General features: G+C 40.3%; 1 protein-coding gene across 4 annotated transcripts in view; it reads right to left on the minus strand.

Annotated features, from left to right (window-relative positions):
* Positions 1 to 907: 907 nt before the first annotated feature.
* LOC110490041 (N-chimaerin) overlaps positions 908 to 16,952 on the minus strand; it is a 60,638-nt gene continuing 44,593 nt past the window's right edge. For 3 of the 4 annotated variants that reach the window (XM_021563139.2, XM_021563141.2, XM_021563140.2), the window contains 7 exons: positions 16,600 to 16,677; positions 14,856 to 14,940; positions 6,345 to 6,518; positions 6,076 to 6,153; positions 5,566 to 5,703; positions 5,358 to 5,463; positions 908 to 2,708 (listed from right to left, as the gene is read on the minus strand). In XM_021563139.2, coding sequence (XP_021418814.1) covers positions 2,537 to 2,708; positions 5,358 to 5,463; positions 5,566 to 5,703; positions 6,076 to 6,153; positions 6,345 to 6,518; positions 14,856 to 14,940; positions 16,600 to 16,677 — 831 coding nt within the window. In that variant the 3' untranslated portion in view covers positions 908 to 2,536. The remainder of the gene's footprint in view (positions 2,709 to 5,357; positions 5,464 to 5,565; positions 5,704 to 6,075; positions 6,154 to 6,344; positions 6,519 to 14,855; positions 14,941 to 16,599; positions 16,678 to 16,952) is intronic. The other variant, XR_002468646.2, reaches the window with a different exon arrangement.

A 16,952-nucleotide genomic window follows, 5' to 3' on the forward strand; every position in this document is an offset into this window, starting at 1 on the left:
GCCCAAGAAAGTCCAGCAAGCGCCAGGACCATCTCCTAAAGTTGATTCAGCTGCGGGATCAGGGCACCACCAGTACAGAGCTTGCTCAGGAATGGCAGCAGGCAGGTGTGAGTGCATCTGCACACACAATGAGGCAAAGACTTTTGGAGGATGGCCGGGTGTCAAGAAGGGCAGCAAAGAAGCCACTTCTCTCCAGGAAAAACATCAGGGACAGACTGATATTCTGCAAAAGGTACAGGGATTGGACTTCTGAGGACTTGGGGTAAAGTCATTTTCTTCGATGAATCCCCTTTCTGATTGTTTGGGGCATCCGGAAAAAAGCTTGTCCGGAGAAGACAAGGTGAGTGCGCGCTACCATCAGTCCAGTGTCATGCCAACAGTAAAGCATCCTGAGACCATTCATGTGTGGGGTTGCTTCTCAGCCAAGGGAGTGGGCTCACTCACAATTCTGCCTAAGAACACAGCCATGAATAAAGAATGGTACCAAAACATCCTCAGAGAGCAACTTCTCCCAACCATCCAGGAACAGTTTGGTGACAAACAATTCCTTTTCCAGCATGATGGAACACCTTGCCATAAGGCAAAAGTGATAACTAAGTGGCTCGGGGAACAAAACACAGATATTTTGGGTCCATGGCCAGGAAACTCCCCAGACCTTAATCCCATTGAGAACTTGTGGTCAATCCTCAAGAGTCAGGTGGACAAACAAAAATCCACAAATTCTGACAAACTCCAAGAATTGATTATGCAAGAATGGTCTGCCATAAGTCAGGATGTGGCCCAGAAGTTAATTGACAGCATGCCAGGGTGGATTGCAGAGGTCTTGAAAAAGAAGGGTCAACACTGCAAATATTTACTCTTTGCATCAACTTCATGTAATTGTCAATAAAAACCTGACACTTATGAAATGCTTGTAATTATACTTCAGTATTCCATAGTAACATCTGACAAAAACATCTAAAGACACTGAAGCAGCAAACTTTGTGGAAATGAATGTGTCTCATTCTCAAAACTTTTGGCCACGACTGTAGATTTTGGGATGTGAACACTGTTTGTTTGACCTGACGAAGATCCGTTTCAGATCGAAACGTTGTCAATAAAGCGGTGAATTGGGAGCTTTGACAGTGTGCAGGCCTTCTTGTTCTATACTAGTATTCTTTATTAGCCCAACGCCTATGTTTATAAGGATGCGCATATGACCAAACTTTGATAGGCAGATTTAACTCAACATAAACTTCCCACTGTTGAAACTTTCAGAATGTTAAAATGAAAACACTACTTTTACCAGTCACTAATGCTATTGATATTAATACAATCAATCAAAACTACCACTACTACGGGCGCTACTACTACTTTTAGACAGCTAAAGAAAGCACACATTTTCTTCAGGAAATATACAGTTTAAGTTATTTTGCCATAGTCTGAACCGGGGAATAAAGGGACACAGACACTGAGGCGGCAGGTAGCCTAGTGGTTAGAGCATTGGACTAGTAACCAAAAGGTTTCAAGTCTGACAAGATAAAAATCTGTCATCCTGCCCCTGAACAAGGCAGTTAACCCACTGTTCCTAGGCCTTCATTGAAAATAAGAGTTTGTTCTTAACTGTCTTGCCTAGTTAAATAAACTTCAAAACAACCAAAACAGATAGACAATGTTGATAGGAAGGTTGAAAGGCACCATCACATACAATGATGCTGCAAGGTAAAAGTGGGAGGCTTGAGCACATTGGCTGCTCTTTGACAGTAGGGGCAGTGAGTGCCAATTGTGTGGCATGTCATTATAATGTAAATGCAATGGAGATGTACCGCTAATATGACATAGCACATTTAAGGCGCCCATATGGCTTGAGTGCTAGGACTACTGGCTGAAATTATATAAATATCCCACTGCATCTCTTAAAAAATAAGTCACCTCAAAAAGGTGTTTGAATGTAAAAGAACATACAAAGAACATCAAACAAAATAAAAAAGGTTTTTAACTGATGTTATACCCAGGTACATTAGTGATTCACAAGAAGAATAAACCCATCATGAAACAATGAGCCACATCTACAGTACAAGACATGGGCATTGAGGGCTTACACCATTTTAAAGTAGTAAAAGTAGCCAACAGGGTGGGGATTCCTATGGCTTGTAGCTTCAATGGCACTGCCCATGCTGTCACAGACACTATAATGTCAGAGATAAAGATGAGTCCTCTATCTCTTTGGTGTGACCCAATATCTGAAAACAAAACACATACTAGCTATCCAGAAGGAATGTGTGTTCCATCAGTTACCCCCGACAGAAATGGGGGGGGGGGGGTGAACATGCAAAAGACAAGTCTAAGGTACGTGATCCAAACCCAACAGACATCTCTTCAGACAGGGTTCTCTGGGAGTGGGAGAGAATATACAATGGCTCAAATACTCCATTATTATTAAAGTCTTGGTTTAACAAAGGGAAAATATTCGAAACACAATTGTCACTTCCTCCATTCTAAATGAGTAAATCCCTTATTCATGATTTCAGTTTCCTTCATTGTTTGTCATCCCCTTTCAGAACAGAATGTCTTCGTTCTTTATGAGCGTCTCCACCACCTGTCTCTGGTAGCGGATGTCATTGAGTGCCGTCATCGCATCCAAGTCTGGGGCACGCATGAGGGTGGGTCCAAAAACAATGCCAAGGTTTTCTGCATTCATCAGGTTGTCTTTATCATTTTGGGTTACCCTTTGAAGAGGAGCAGGAAAGGGTAACAGCAACAAAAAAAAGTGTCATTGACATGCTCATTCAATGCTCATTCAAAACCAATGAGTTTTCTACCATAAAACAATTATTGCCTACTGTTAAACACAACACGCCTAGTAAAAACTATGAATAAAAAAAAAAAGGCTTTGGTCTTTATTGCATAAGTATTTGTGCTAAGAATTTCCCTAAGTCGCACAATAAGTTGCTAAACAAACATTTACTCATTTTAACACTAGAACCGCCATTGGCAGATGGTCTCTGGCATTTGATTTGGTTGTGCATGTGATTCTGTACAGCTACTTTACGCACGCATTTTTGAGGTCACCCACCACATTTCTCATTGTCAATCGTCAATGATAATTCTTCAAGTTTTACCATTGAAACATCCATGCAGCATCTGCATGCCAACCATTTGATCTCCATCAGTTTCATGGGACAATATATTTAGATCTTCAATTTTGTAGGCCTACAGTGTTGCTTTGAATCATGTACAGTGAGCAAATTTTAGAGCAGATGGTGTTAACTGTAGCATACCTGTGTTTTGTTTCAATAAATGCACATATTTTGTCTATTGGCACATGCTGTGGAGTTTTGGCCACATGAGAAAAATGTGACCAGTCACACAATCATCCTAAAATCTCATAAGAAATTAGTACAGTACGTTATACTATTATTGGGGCGGCAGGTAGTCTAGTGGTTAGTGCGTTGGACTAGTAACCGGAAGGTTGCAAGATTGAATCCCCAAGCTGACAAGGTAAAAATATGTCGCTCTGCCCCATGAACAAGGCAGTCAACCCACTGTTCCTAGGCCATCATTGAACATAAGAATGTGTTCTTAACTGACTTGCCTAGTTAAATAAAGGTAAAATAAAAAATAATATTAGGTTCTGTAATATAGAATGCTATCATTATGTGACCTTGTAGACATTGATTCAGCTTTGATCTAACTTTATTAAACAAGCATCATTCGCCAGAGTAGCCTATTCTCTGGGCAGCTGAACGAATAGAGCAGAGACTGCAAAGTAGAGAATCGAGCACATGCGCAGACGCTTCGGACCTTTAGCTTTCGTGAAGAGGGGTGCAGCCACTCCATTAAGATAAATCTGCAACATCGTCCTCCTTCCCTGACCTTTCCTAAGTATTTGTATTTTACAATGCTCTTAGAAGACAAACAAAATTGTTTTTAGGATGTTTGTTGTAACACCTAATTGCCAAGACAAACAGAATTGGTACCAACACGCTGATGTGTCTTTCCTCACTTCATGATTGAATTTGAATTATCTGAATAAGGATCATGACGATGAAGGGGGTGACTGAACTTACAATGTACAACGAGGAGTTCACAATGACAAGAAAAACAAAGTGAATGGATACGCAGACTGTATTGGAGATGCATTAGAATTTGGAACATCTCACAAGTTATTAATATGGAAAAACATTATATTTTAAATATGTCTATTTTATTTTATTATATTGCATTGTATTATTATAAAATACTATAACAGCAGAAATCAATTGACATGAGAGAAATAGAATACGACATTCATCTAAACTGGAGGAGGAAATAATTGTCCAAAAACAAACTTAGGTGGTAGTGACCTAACAATGAGTGTGAATTTGCGCAGTGTGTATATTCATATGGCCGATGCTCTCAGCTGGTGGTCGATGCCCTCAGCTGGTGGCCGATACTCTCAGCTGGTGCCAATAAGATCGACTATAGGCCTACTGTTGTTTCTGAATTAAATTGAACATTTTGATAGCTAAAATACTACTGTCTTTCATTGCTTCTCTTTACAGGAATAGCCATTTGCTTTCCAAACTATGTTTTTCTGTGATTGAATTTAGAAATACTGTAATATGCCTGGCTGGGCCTCTGCTTTTCAGTGACAGTTGCAACTCATCTATTTTGTATTTGCAGCGCTCACTGCCTTTCCTTCCGACTGAAGTTAATGATCCTCTGTGGCCAAATCATGCTTTAGTAGTCCATTTTGAATTATTGTCGACAAGGAGAAGGCTAATTAGGCAATATTATTTTATCAATTTAATTCAAATTACTTAAGGAAACCTAATATTCCCCCATAGTAGAAAAGTTTCTCTACTCTATTGGTCAGCTTGTCGAGAAAGAAATAGCCCAAACAGACTCTGGGAGAGTTGTGGGACGATATATTTCAAATTCATAAAACCAGTAGGCCTAGGTGCCATACATTTTTTTAAGCAATAAATCTGATGCAACAGATCAGAATGTTTAGCTTAAAACGTTGATAAACTACTTCTTTACATTATTACGGCAGCAATACGGACAAGGCAGTAGGCTACGCACAAGTTTGTATTTGGCTACCGGACAATGTAACAAAGTTGAAAACCAATAGAACATGAGAAATAAGCTACTAGTTTTAATGTCAGTAATAAAATGATTGCGTCCACTGATAGTGAGATTTTGTCTTGGCTACATTGAAGCATGGTAAAACATCCATCATATTATGTAATAAAATGCTCAAGTTTCAAACTACGAAGTAGCCACAGTATATGCTTTAAAAACGAATAGACTTGTACATCTAATCATTGTCTCTTCTCAATGACTAGGAACTGTATGCCTGTTTTACCATAATATACAACGATATCTGGTCTCACCTCTTTAAGTGGGCCATGAGATAACACAGTGTTTCACAGTGTGCAGGTGGCAGCAGCTTCAGACCTTCATGATGGGCCTCCAACCGCTTGTCTGGATCCGTTATCTCTAGAACCCGACAAACGCACACAGTCAGCGTCTGCAGTACAGGAACCATAATACACACACCCAATAACAAAATTCATAAAACGTGCTAAGTTTAGGACTAACTTGCTGCCTCCATAAACCTTGGGTAGGCTTCGTACGTGATAAGAGGAATGGGTAAATCCCTGAAATACAGTTTCAGTGCGCCAGTGATTATGTTGATGTCTTCATACACATTCACAGAAATGTCCGCCTTTTCACCATCTATTGGGAGACAGAGGGAGGATTTTAACTTGGCTATAGATGGGGCAGTTAATTAAAATATGCCACAAAGGTTGCAAGCATCCAAAAGGATAACTTAGAATGACATAGTTCTGTGGTTGTGCAGTCGGTCTAGAGATTATAAACTCAGTAGGCACTCAATGGCAGTTATCAGGTAAGGCCAATCAACAATGAAATAACTGTAATTAATGAACAATGAAATCAGTTTTTGTCCAACCTAGTTCTCCCGAATCTTACAACAATAGTGCTTGAAAAATGCTGTCCAGGCCTAAGTCCAATTGATACCCACTGACTGGCCCACCCAGAAAGCAGGCAACTGAATGAGATACGGTGGCAAAGAAAAAAGGACCTTGCCTCTGTCGAAAGCCAGCTTCACATCTTCAATCAGATCACTGAAGCCTGAGATTCTGTACAGGCCCTCAGACTGAACACCTCCAGTTAGAGGAGGAGGGGAGAGAAAGACAATGACGAATTAAACGGCTTTACATTTTCATCAAATTAACATCTCTCCATTACTCATCAGGAAATTTGAACAAAGTAACATGAACATTGTTACTGGAGGTTGTCAAACCATTACCCTATAGCAAAAAAACATCCCAAGTGGGTCATTTTCCACTGCTCACCTCGAGACTCAATCTCTTGTATGCACATGTCCACCACCATGGGTCGCTTGGAATTGTGGGCTTTTACCAGTGTCGTAAGGTCACAACTGTATACTTTTTTGACATGCTTGAGGTCAGGCTTGCAGTCATTTGGCACCATTTTGGAACACTGCTTGTGGACATTCAAACCGCAATCTGGGGAGAAAAAAAAGATGGGATTAGCAAAAATGCTGCATCATTTAATTTAACCTTTATTTAAGTCTCATTATCACAATTAAAAATGGCAGGTAGTAGTGGAGCAGCACTAAAGTATTATTCTGTTACAATGTATAAAGAATGTCCTCAATGTTATTTCCAATTGGAGTTGAATTGTGTATTTTTTAATTGAACCTTTATTAATGCAAGCGGACCCATTGAGACCAGTCTCCGTTGCAAGGGAGCCTTGTATTACAAGAGCATCAAGCAATTACACATTAGAAAGAGAGACAAATACTTATAATCAAGAAAAGTACAAGAGTAAGAACCCACAATATCATGCACATCATTTCTTAAGGTCTCTGATCAATTTGCCCTTAAAAGTGGCATTGAAAAATAGAGCATGTCGTCAGTTCCGGGTGGGTTGCCAAGGCTGCTGATGTCACCTTGAGCAACTCAAGAGAAGAATAGAAAAAGCAAGATCTAACTCCACCCTTAATTATTTCCTAGCGAAAATAAAGCATTAAGCAGTGGTAGTTTTTGTTGTTGTTGTAGTATGGAGGGCAAATAGGAAAGTGTCAAACATACATTTATTGCTAACTTGCTACGTTAGGCCTATTTGAAATAATTAAAGTTTCATAATGCTTAGGTTGTTACAGTCACTTATGCCAGCACCAATGTACTGGCGTTAGTGAATGCACTTGACATTCTGCCAACTTTGAGAAAAATTACTAATCGGAGTGGTATTTTGTGTTGGCCGATAAAGAACCTAGAATACAGCACACAGGACACACATGCACCCACAGACAGCAGTCTAAATCCTGTGACGTCAACTTCTTTCTCGGTGCAAGGTCAGTAGTGAGATGATGCTCTGATATGATTTGGCATCTTAAGGTCAATGATGAAAAGGCTAGTAGGCAATGAACTAATGACCACCATGTGATCTTGAGACACACACGTTTATATGACAAGCTTTGGTGTTGTTCCTCACAGGCTGCTATGCAGTAGGGGCTAAAGGTGTGTGGTCTTGAAGGAGTAGGGCACAGCAAACTGGTACATACTGGTAGAGGCTAGCCCACCGAGCACCAGCCCAAAAAGAGTTTCCAGATCAAATCACTCATATCCTTAAGCCGAAATCACAGAGGGAGACTTGTGAAAGTTGCATGTGTGAGTGTAGCAAGCCTCCGTGCCAGGAAAAGCCGTAATAAACAGTTATATTACTCCTTGAAATTAGTCTTTCCAGACAGACTTACTGGAACCAAAAAAAAGTATTGAACAAATCTAAATGTATTTAATATACTTCAAATAGCTACCCTTTGCCTTGGTGACAGCTTTGCCCAATCTTGGCATTCTCTCCATCTGCTTCACCTGGAATGCTTTTCCAATAGTCTTGAAGGAGTTCCCACATGTGCCGAGCACTTCTTGGCTGCTTTTCCTTAACTCTGCGGTCCAACTCATGCCAAAGTATCTCTATTGGGTTGAAGTTGGGGGATTGTGGAGGCCAGGTCATCTGATGCAGCAATCCATCACTCTCCTTCTTGGTCAAATAGCCCTTGCGCAGGCTGGAGGTGTGTTGGGTCAATGTCCTGTTGAAAAACAAATGAGAGTCCCACTAAGCGCAAACCAGATGAGATGGCGTATCGCTGCAGAATTCTGTGGTAGCCTTGCTGGTTAAGTGTGCCTTGAATTCTAAATAAATCATAGACAGTGTCACCAGGAAAGCACACCCCAAACCTTCACACAGCCTCCTCCATGTTTCACGGTGGGAACCACACGGAGATAATCCTTTCACAAACTCTGTGTCTCACAAAGACACGGCGGTTGCAAAATTAAGGCCTGATTCACGCAGTCTCCTCTGAACAGTTGTTGTTGAGCTGTCTGTTACTTGAACACTGAAGCATTTATTTGGGCTGCAATTGAGGCTGGTAACTCCAATGAACTTATCCTCTGCAGCAGAGGTAACTCTGGGTCTTCCGTTCCTGTGGCGGTCCTCATGAGAGCCCGATTCATCATATCACTAGATGGTTTTTGCGACTGCACTTGAAGAAACTTTCAAAGTTCTTGAACATTTCCGAATTGACTGAAGGTTCATGTCTTAAAGTAAAGATGGACTGCTTATTTCAGCTTTTCTTGCCATAATATGTACTTTGTCTTTTATAACAACAAAAAATATTTGACCTTTATTTAAAACTTCTTAGAGCTAGGATCTATTTTCCTGAATTTCTGCCTGACTGATGTGCCCAAAGAAAACTGCCTGTTACTCAGAAGCCAGGATATGCATATATTGGTAGCATTAGATAGAAAACACTTTGAAGTTTCTAGAAATGTTACAATAATGTCTGAGACTATAACACAATTGATATGGCAGGTGAAATTCCAAAGAAAAACCAAACAGATTTATTTTCTTTGAGCTCCCATTGCAATTCCTATGGCTTCCACTAAATGTCAACAGTCTTTGTTCATTGTTTCAGGCTTGTTTCTTCATAAATGAGCAAGAAGTTTGAGTTTTTGTACAAAGACTCCAGGTTCAAAATCAGTCAGTTGGCACGTGGTGAAGAGGATGCACGCTTAATCATTTTACTTTCTATTGAACATACTTCTTTCCGTATGAAATATTACAGTTCATTTACATTTTAGGATACCCGAGGATTAAATAGAAACAGTTTGATTTGTTTGAACAAAGTTTAGCTGTAACTTTTTGGACTCCTTTGTCTGCATGTTGAACGAGTGGATTACTGAAATCGATGGTGCCATCTAAACAGACTTTTTGGGATATAAAGAAGGATTTTATCTAACAAAACGACCATTCATGTTGTAGCTGGGAACGTTGGGATTGCAAACAGAGGAAGACTTTCAAAAGTAAGTGATTTATTTAAATCGCTTTGTGATTTTATGAAGCCTGTGCTGGTTGAAAAATATGTTGATGTGGGGCGCTCTCCTCAAACCATCACATGGTATGCTTTCGCTGTAAAGCCTATTGTAAATCGGACAACGCAGTTAGATTAACAAGAATGTAAGCTTTTAAATTATATAAGATACTTGTATGTTCATGAATGTTTAATATTACCATTATTTATTTGAATTGCGCGCCCTCAAATTTCACCAGATGTTGTCGACAGGTAGCGGGACGCCTATCCCTATTAACAAGGCAAGTCAGTCAAGGACAAATTCTTATTTACAATGACGGCCTATCCCGGCCAAACCCAGACGACGTTGGACCAATTGTGCGCCGCCTTATGAGACTCCCAATAACGGTCGGTTGTGATACAGCCTGGAATCGAACCAGGGTCTGTAGTGACGCCTCTAGCACTGAGATGCAGTGCCTTAGACCACTGTGCCACTCGGGAGCCCCGGCACTGCATCTCAAAATGTATAGCGCGTTGGATATTATTAATTCTAAATCAGTTTTTTTTACATGGATGATACATTGGAGATAATATAAGGCAAGTATTAGAAACAATAGAACACTATGAAAAATCTGGTAAACCAGGCCTGCTATTCATAGCGGACATTGAAAAGGCTTTTTATATAAATGCCTGAAACATTTCAATTTAAAATAATCTCTTATAAAAATCATGTATAGTCATGTATCATGTATAGTAACCCTAGGTGTAAAATAGTAAATAATGGCTACATCTCAAAGTTTTAAACGGTCAAGAGTAAAACAAGGTTTCCACCATTTCTTTATTTTAACTTTATTTAACCAGGTAGGCCAGTTGAGAACAAGTTCTCATTTACAACTGCGACCTGGCCAAGATAAAGCAAAAACAACAAGAGTTACATGGGATAAACAAACGTACAGTCAATAACACAATAGAAAATATGTATACAGTGTGTGCAAATGAAAGATGTAAGGCAATAAATAGGCCATAGTGGCGAAGTAATTACAATTTAGCAATTAACACTAGAGTGATAGATGTGCAAGTAGAAATACTGGTGTGCAAAAGAGCAGAAAAAAAACATATGGGGATGAGGTAGGTAGCTGGTTGGATAGGCTATTTACAGATGGGCTGTGTACAGCTGCAGCGATCGGTAAGCTGCTCTGACAGCAAACGCTTAAAGTTAGTGGGGGAGATATGTCTCCAACTTCATTTTTGCAATTCGTTCCAGTCATTGGCAGCAGAGAACTGGAAGAAAAGGCAGCCAAAGAAGGTGTTGGCTTTGGGGATGACCAGTGAAATATACCTGCTGGGGTGGGTGTTGCTATGGTGACCAGTGAGATGAAATAAGGTGGGGCATTACCTAGCAAAGACTTATAGATAACCTGGAGCCAGTGGGTTTGGCGACAAATATGTAGCGAGGACCAGCCAACGAGAGCATACAGGTCGCAATGGTGGGTAGTATAAGGGGCTTTGGTGACAAAACGGATGGCACTGTGATAGACTGCATCCAATTTGTTGAGTAGAGTGCTGGAGGCTATTTTGTAAATGACATCGAAGTCGAAGATAGGCAGGATAGTCAGTTTTACGAGGGTATGTTTGGCAGCTTGAGTGAAGGAAGCTTTGTTGCGAAATAGGAAGCCGATTCTAGATAACATTTTGGATTGGAGATGCTTAATATGAGTCTGGAAGAAGAGTTCACAGTCTAGGTATTTATAGTTGTCCACATATTCTAAGTCAGAACCGTCCAGAGTAGTGATGCTAGGTGGGCGGGCGGGTAGGGATTGGTTGAAGAGCATGCATTTAGTTTTACTAGCATTTAAGAGCAGTTAGAAGCCACGGAAGGAGTGTTATGGCATTGAAGCTCGTTTGGAGGTTTGGCATATCTATTTATTATGGCCATCGAAATGTTAGCTATTAAAATCAGATCCAACAGTAATATGAAGGGATTAGAAATACAGGGCTTAAAAACAATTGTCATTATATGCCGATTCATGTTTTCTTTTAAATCCACAAATGGTATGCCTCAGAGGATCTAGATAATTTTACTAACCTCACCCTGATTAACTCTATAGTCATGTCTCAGTTTACCTATTTGCTTATGGTCTTGCCTACACCTAGCAAACAGTTTTTTAAAGTATATGAGGAAAAACATTCAAATTTTATTTGGAATAGCAAGTCTGACAAAATTAAAACACGCCTATTTATAAAATGAATATGAATTTGGAGGGAAGAAATTCTTAAACGTTAAAGCATTAGACCTCTCACTAGAGGCTTCTGTCATACAAAAGTTATACTTAAATCCAAAATGGTTCTCTAGCAAATTAGTAAGAATGTCTCACCCTTTGTTCAAGAAACACCTTTTTCCCCTTTATTCTGATTACAACCTCTCACCTTCAGTAATTTGAAAAGGAAATCTCCCGAATATTGCTATTTTTAAAACAAGCCATAGAAAGTTGGTTGCAATTTCAATTTAAATTGTCCAGAAAAAAACAAAAAAAATAAGGTATAAGTGGTGGAGTTGTCATACATGCAGCCAACTAAAACATATGAAAATGTCTGCTCTACCCATAATTACAACCAACTAATTGCGGCATTACCGCAAACATGTAAGGGGAAAGTGGAAGTGAGAAAAAGTCTGGCAGCCCTGCATTAAAGACCATAATTGATTGTGATAAATAAAAAAAGTACCCCAGTTTAATTTACTGTAAGGACCAAAAAATTGACAGCCATGCCATTAAGATAACTAAATAGTTGGGAAGAGATTTTTGACTCACCGATTCCATGACACATTGTTTATGGTAATACGACGCCAGTTTCAAAACACAATTAAAATGATATACAATTCTTGCAACTAACAGAATGTTATTTATATGGAAGATACAACATTCCCAGCTCTGCAGATTCTGCTGCGAAGAGACAGAATCATTAGATAATTTGTTTTGGTACTGTCCATATGTAGCCTGTTTTTGGTCACAGGTCCAGGAATGACTGAATAATTGCAATATTTACCTGGAGCTAACCTTGCAGATAGCACTACTGGGCGATCTGAAAAGTCATAGTCAATCGATCAATAATATAATAATACTTTTAGTAAAAACGTTTATTTTCAATCTGTAGAAACAATGAGAATAGAAAGGTTCAGAACTTTTGTGAAACATCACAGCACAGTTGAAAAACATACGGCAAATAGAAATCCAATATGGATGGTGTTAAGAGATATTTGGGAGGGGTTAAATGGAGCTGAAGGTTGGGACTAATAACAACATACTGTTCCCGTTAAACATTTATAGGTTAAGAACCTTTCTGAAAGAGTACAGTTTTCAAGATATGGCAAACCAGATGGACATCATAAATATATGGAAGGTTGAGGTTAGAGGAAGGACAAGAGTTAAAAACAAAAAAAATCAAACAATTGTAAAATACTGTCCATAAAAGCTTGAAATACAGGCCTAAGAGTTGTTCACTAGTTTGCTCCAATTGGGGGAGGGGTGGAAGGGTAATAAAGGAAATATTTTTTATAGATATGCATTTATGTATGTAAAAAGAATATGGGGGATTGGAAGTTATGCAGACAATTACATTGATGGAAGCAACAATCTGCAATATTAAAGCTGATCTACACCCTAAATAAATATTACAAATAAAAAAAGCAAAAGGGTGGCTACTTCGAAGAACCTAACATTATCTGATTTGTTTAACAATTTTTTGGTTAATACATGATTCCATGTGTTATTTCATAGTTGATGTCTTCACTATTATTCTACAACGTAGAAAATAGTAAAAATAAAGGAAAACTAGTGACGATTTAGAATTAGCTTGACTTGAGTTACTGCCCTGATGACAGACGGCTTCATCAACAGTTGTGTTATGTGAAAAGTTGTATTAAAAAAACAAATAACGTTTTTAGAAACAAGTAGGTTAATTACCCAGCCAAGCAGATACAAGTAGTTGTAGTAATTTTGGTTGTGAAAGGCATCATAAAAAAGCTTTGCCCTTCATAACAATGCAATTTACCACTTGATTAAATAAAATAACAATAATGAAGGCTATATACTGTACTGGTACTGAGTCAATGTGCGGGGTACAGGTTAGTCGTACATGTAGGTAGGGGTAAAGATAATAGATAATAAAAAGCAAGTAGCAGCAGTGTAAAAACAAAATGGGGGTGGAGGGGGTCAATGTAAATAGTCCGGGTGTCCATTTGATTAATTGTTCAGCAGTCTTATGGCTTGGGGGTAAAAGCTATTAAGGAGCCTTTTGGTCCTAGACTTGGCGCTCAGGTATCGCTTGTCGTGCGGTAGCAGAGAGAACAGTCTATGACTTGGGTGACTAGAGTGACAATTTTTTGTGCTCTCTTCCACCGCCTAGTATATAGGTCCTGGTTGGCAGGAAGCTTTGACCCAGTGATGTACTGGGCCATATGCACTACCCTCTGTAGCGCCTTGTGGTCGGATGCCGAGCAGTTGCCATACCAGGAGGTGAAGCAACCGGTCAGGATGCTCTTGATGGTGCAGATGTGTAACTTTTTGAGGATCTGGGGACCCTTGGCAAATATTTTCAGTCTCCTGAAGGGGAAAATGTGTTGTGCCCTCTTCACAACTGGCTTTGTGTGTTTGGATCATGATAGATCGCTGGTGATGTGGACACCAAGGAACATGTTCGGCCTCACTTTTCCTGTAGTCCACAATCAACTCCTTTGTCTCGTTCACATTAAGGGCCTACCGACCACTGCTGTGTCGTCAGCAAACTTAATGATGGTGTTGGAGTCGTGTTTGGCCACGCAGTCATGGGTGAACAGGGTGTACAGTAGGGGATTAAACACACCCCCCTGAGGGGCCCCAGTGTTGATGCCTACCCTTACCCGTGTAAATGTGATATCAGCTTTTTTATTTAATACATTTGCCAACATCTCTAATCACCTGTTTTTGCTTTGCCATAATGGGGTAAACAATTTAATCCATTTTACAATAAGGCTGTAACATAACAAAATGTGGAAAAAGTCAAGGGGTCTGAATACTTTCCGAATGCGCTGTTGGTTTGAATTTGTTTACCCTAAAATAAAGGTTAAACAAAAATAAAACAGCCAGTTAGCTTGGGTGCTTGACTGCCAACATTGATTAGCTTGCTAGCTACTTTAAATACAAAAATGAGAGAACAGATCACACTGACCATTTTACTCACCTTTCCAGAGCTGGTTAGACTATTTTCATGTTATCAAGAGGGTTAGTGATAGTCACTTACTGGCAACATTTCAATTCATCAATTATTCTGCGCTCTGCCACTCTCACACCAGAGAGCTCTGTACTCGAAATAGATGACCAGAGTGAAGTTACAAATGCCCTGTAGACACTTGTATGGTGCTGTATGTGACATCTCCTCAAAACCAGGTTCAAATTAGCTGTGTGTAAAAAGACAAAACACAAAGATCACAGTTCGCTTCCCACCTTCCCTTTACCTGCACATTTCACTCCCTGAGCGATGAGGCCCCACATGAAGTTGGCACAATATTCACACCAGTGGGGTCCCCGGAAGGTGTGCACCTGCAGGAGAGAGGAAGAAAGGATAGAAAACTTGGTCACTTTCTTACTGGATGGAAGGATAGATGGACATACTTGGCCTTCCCCTGGCTCTCCACAGCCTGCGCACACTGAAGGAGCCAAATTGGTAATAATCCCTGTGAGAGAGATAAGCAGCGCTAGAAAGCAGACTGCCAAGTCTTAATGGTGGTTGGAGTGTGGCGGGAGTGTTTGTGAGTACCATGGTTGACAATGCCAGGATTATCATTGAAATCTAAAACGGGACCACATCACAAACAAATGCCTAGTTCTGCCAGGTAATGGCGAGACCAATCAGAAATGTTCAACATTTATCTCCAGTGAAAAACACGGTGGACTCATAAGATTTTACTCTCATGATTACCCAAAAATTTAAATAATAAAATAAAATCACACCTGGTTTTAGATTGTTATTTTGGGAATGGGAACGTGGAGGATAGGCCTCTTGTGCAAATTACAAGATAAACAACAGCTGTGACATAGCGAAGCACTTGAGTGAGTTGAGTGCGCAATTACTTTCCCGAAACGGATGACACAAAGAACTGGATTTGTTATCCTTTTCATGCCCTGCCTCCAGTCCACTTACAATAGAGACAATAGAGACTCATCGAAATTGCAACAAGTGGTTCCGTGAAAATTGAATTTAAATCAGAAGCCACTGCCAGATTTCTGGATTGGGCTGCGCTCAGAGTATCCTGCCTTGGCAAATCGAGCTGTTAAAACACTGATGCCCTTTGCAACCACGTACCTGTGTGAGAGTGGGTTCTCGGCCCTCACTAGCATGAAAACTAAATACAGGCAAAGATTGTGTGGGGAAAAAGATTTAAGACAGAATCTTCAATACAACCCAACATTGCAGAGTTATGTGCATGATTCCAAGCACACTCCTCTCACCGGTGGTGAGTTATTCACAATTTTCAATTAACTTTTATTTGTTATGTAAGATAGCTAAATAAAGAGCAAAACTATTGATTATTATGTGCGCCCTGGTCCTCTAAACGCTCTGTCACTTCCCACGAGCCAGTTTGTGACAAAAATGCACTCATTATGTTTAATAAATGTATCGTATAGTGTGTGTGGCAGGCAACAAACAACATTTGAGAGTGCTCGAGGTTGAATGTTTGAAGGGGTACGGGACTATAAAAGTTTGGGAACCACTGCTCTAGTGAAATTATATCTGGCTGATGGCTGAGATTATTTTAGGAGAAGATGGTTGTTGCGTTTGACTGGTAAGAGATGTGATTAGCAAGAGGAGGCTGAATTCTGTGAGGGTTCCCAAGCGTCTGCCTAGGCAGAATGGAAATAAGGGCTGTGTTGTGTTCTGTCAGGTAGCTTTGCTACCTCACCCTCTCCACATTTATATGAGCTACCCACGACAGGTCCGGTAGCAAGTCAGACTGAGGACAGTTGCTGAGGACTAATACAAACCCTCCTCCTTCACGACTATTCAAAATCCTGCTCACTGGTCGGAAAGCCGATCAGATATATTTTTTTATTAAGTTCCTGGCAATTCTCCACCTCTGGCATATTCTACGTTTTTGGAATGACAATCAAACAACCTCAAATGTGATACAACCACCGTAAAGGCAGTGAAAAAGGAAGAGGAAAAGTAAGAAGCGCTGAACAGGTAGGTTCAGGTCTTACCTTGAAATTGTGGACTTTCTCATACTTGGTCGTGTGGACATTGTCCTTCAGGGTGGCTCGACGTACCAGCGAGGTGAGCTGTGAATAGGCAAACAGTTTGAGAGGTTTCCAGAAGGTGGCAGGGGACTTCTGGGTCCCTGACCCCATCCTCAAACCCAGGCTGTGGCAAGAAGGTCATTCTGCGCCCCCTTCTTAGGCTTGTGTACCAGAGACTTCTTCCCCTCCCTGACTATGTACAACATGGTGGGTGGATTCTCAGAGAACAGCTGAAGTGATGCCTACTTGGAGGACTGACAGAACTGGAGCGCAAGCTCAGGGAAGTCAACTCGGAGCAGCTCAGAGCTAGCCTGTAC

Source organism: Oncorhynchus mykiss, chromosome 15, assembly GCF_013265735.2.
Source record: "Oncorhynchus mykiss isolate Arlee chromosome 15, USDA_OmykA_1.1, whole genome shotgun sequence".
In the NCBI taxonomy this organism is placed as follows: domain Eukaryota; kingdom Metazoa; phylum Chordata; class Actinopteri; order Salmoniformes; family Salmonidae; genus Oncorhynchus; species Oncorhynchus mykiss.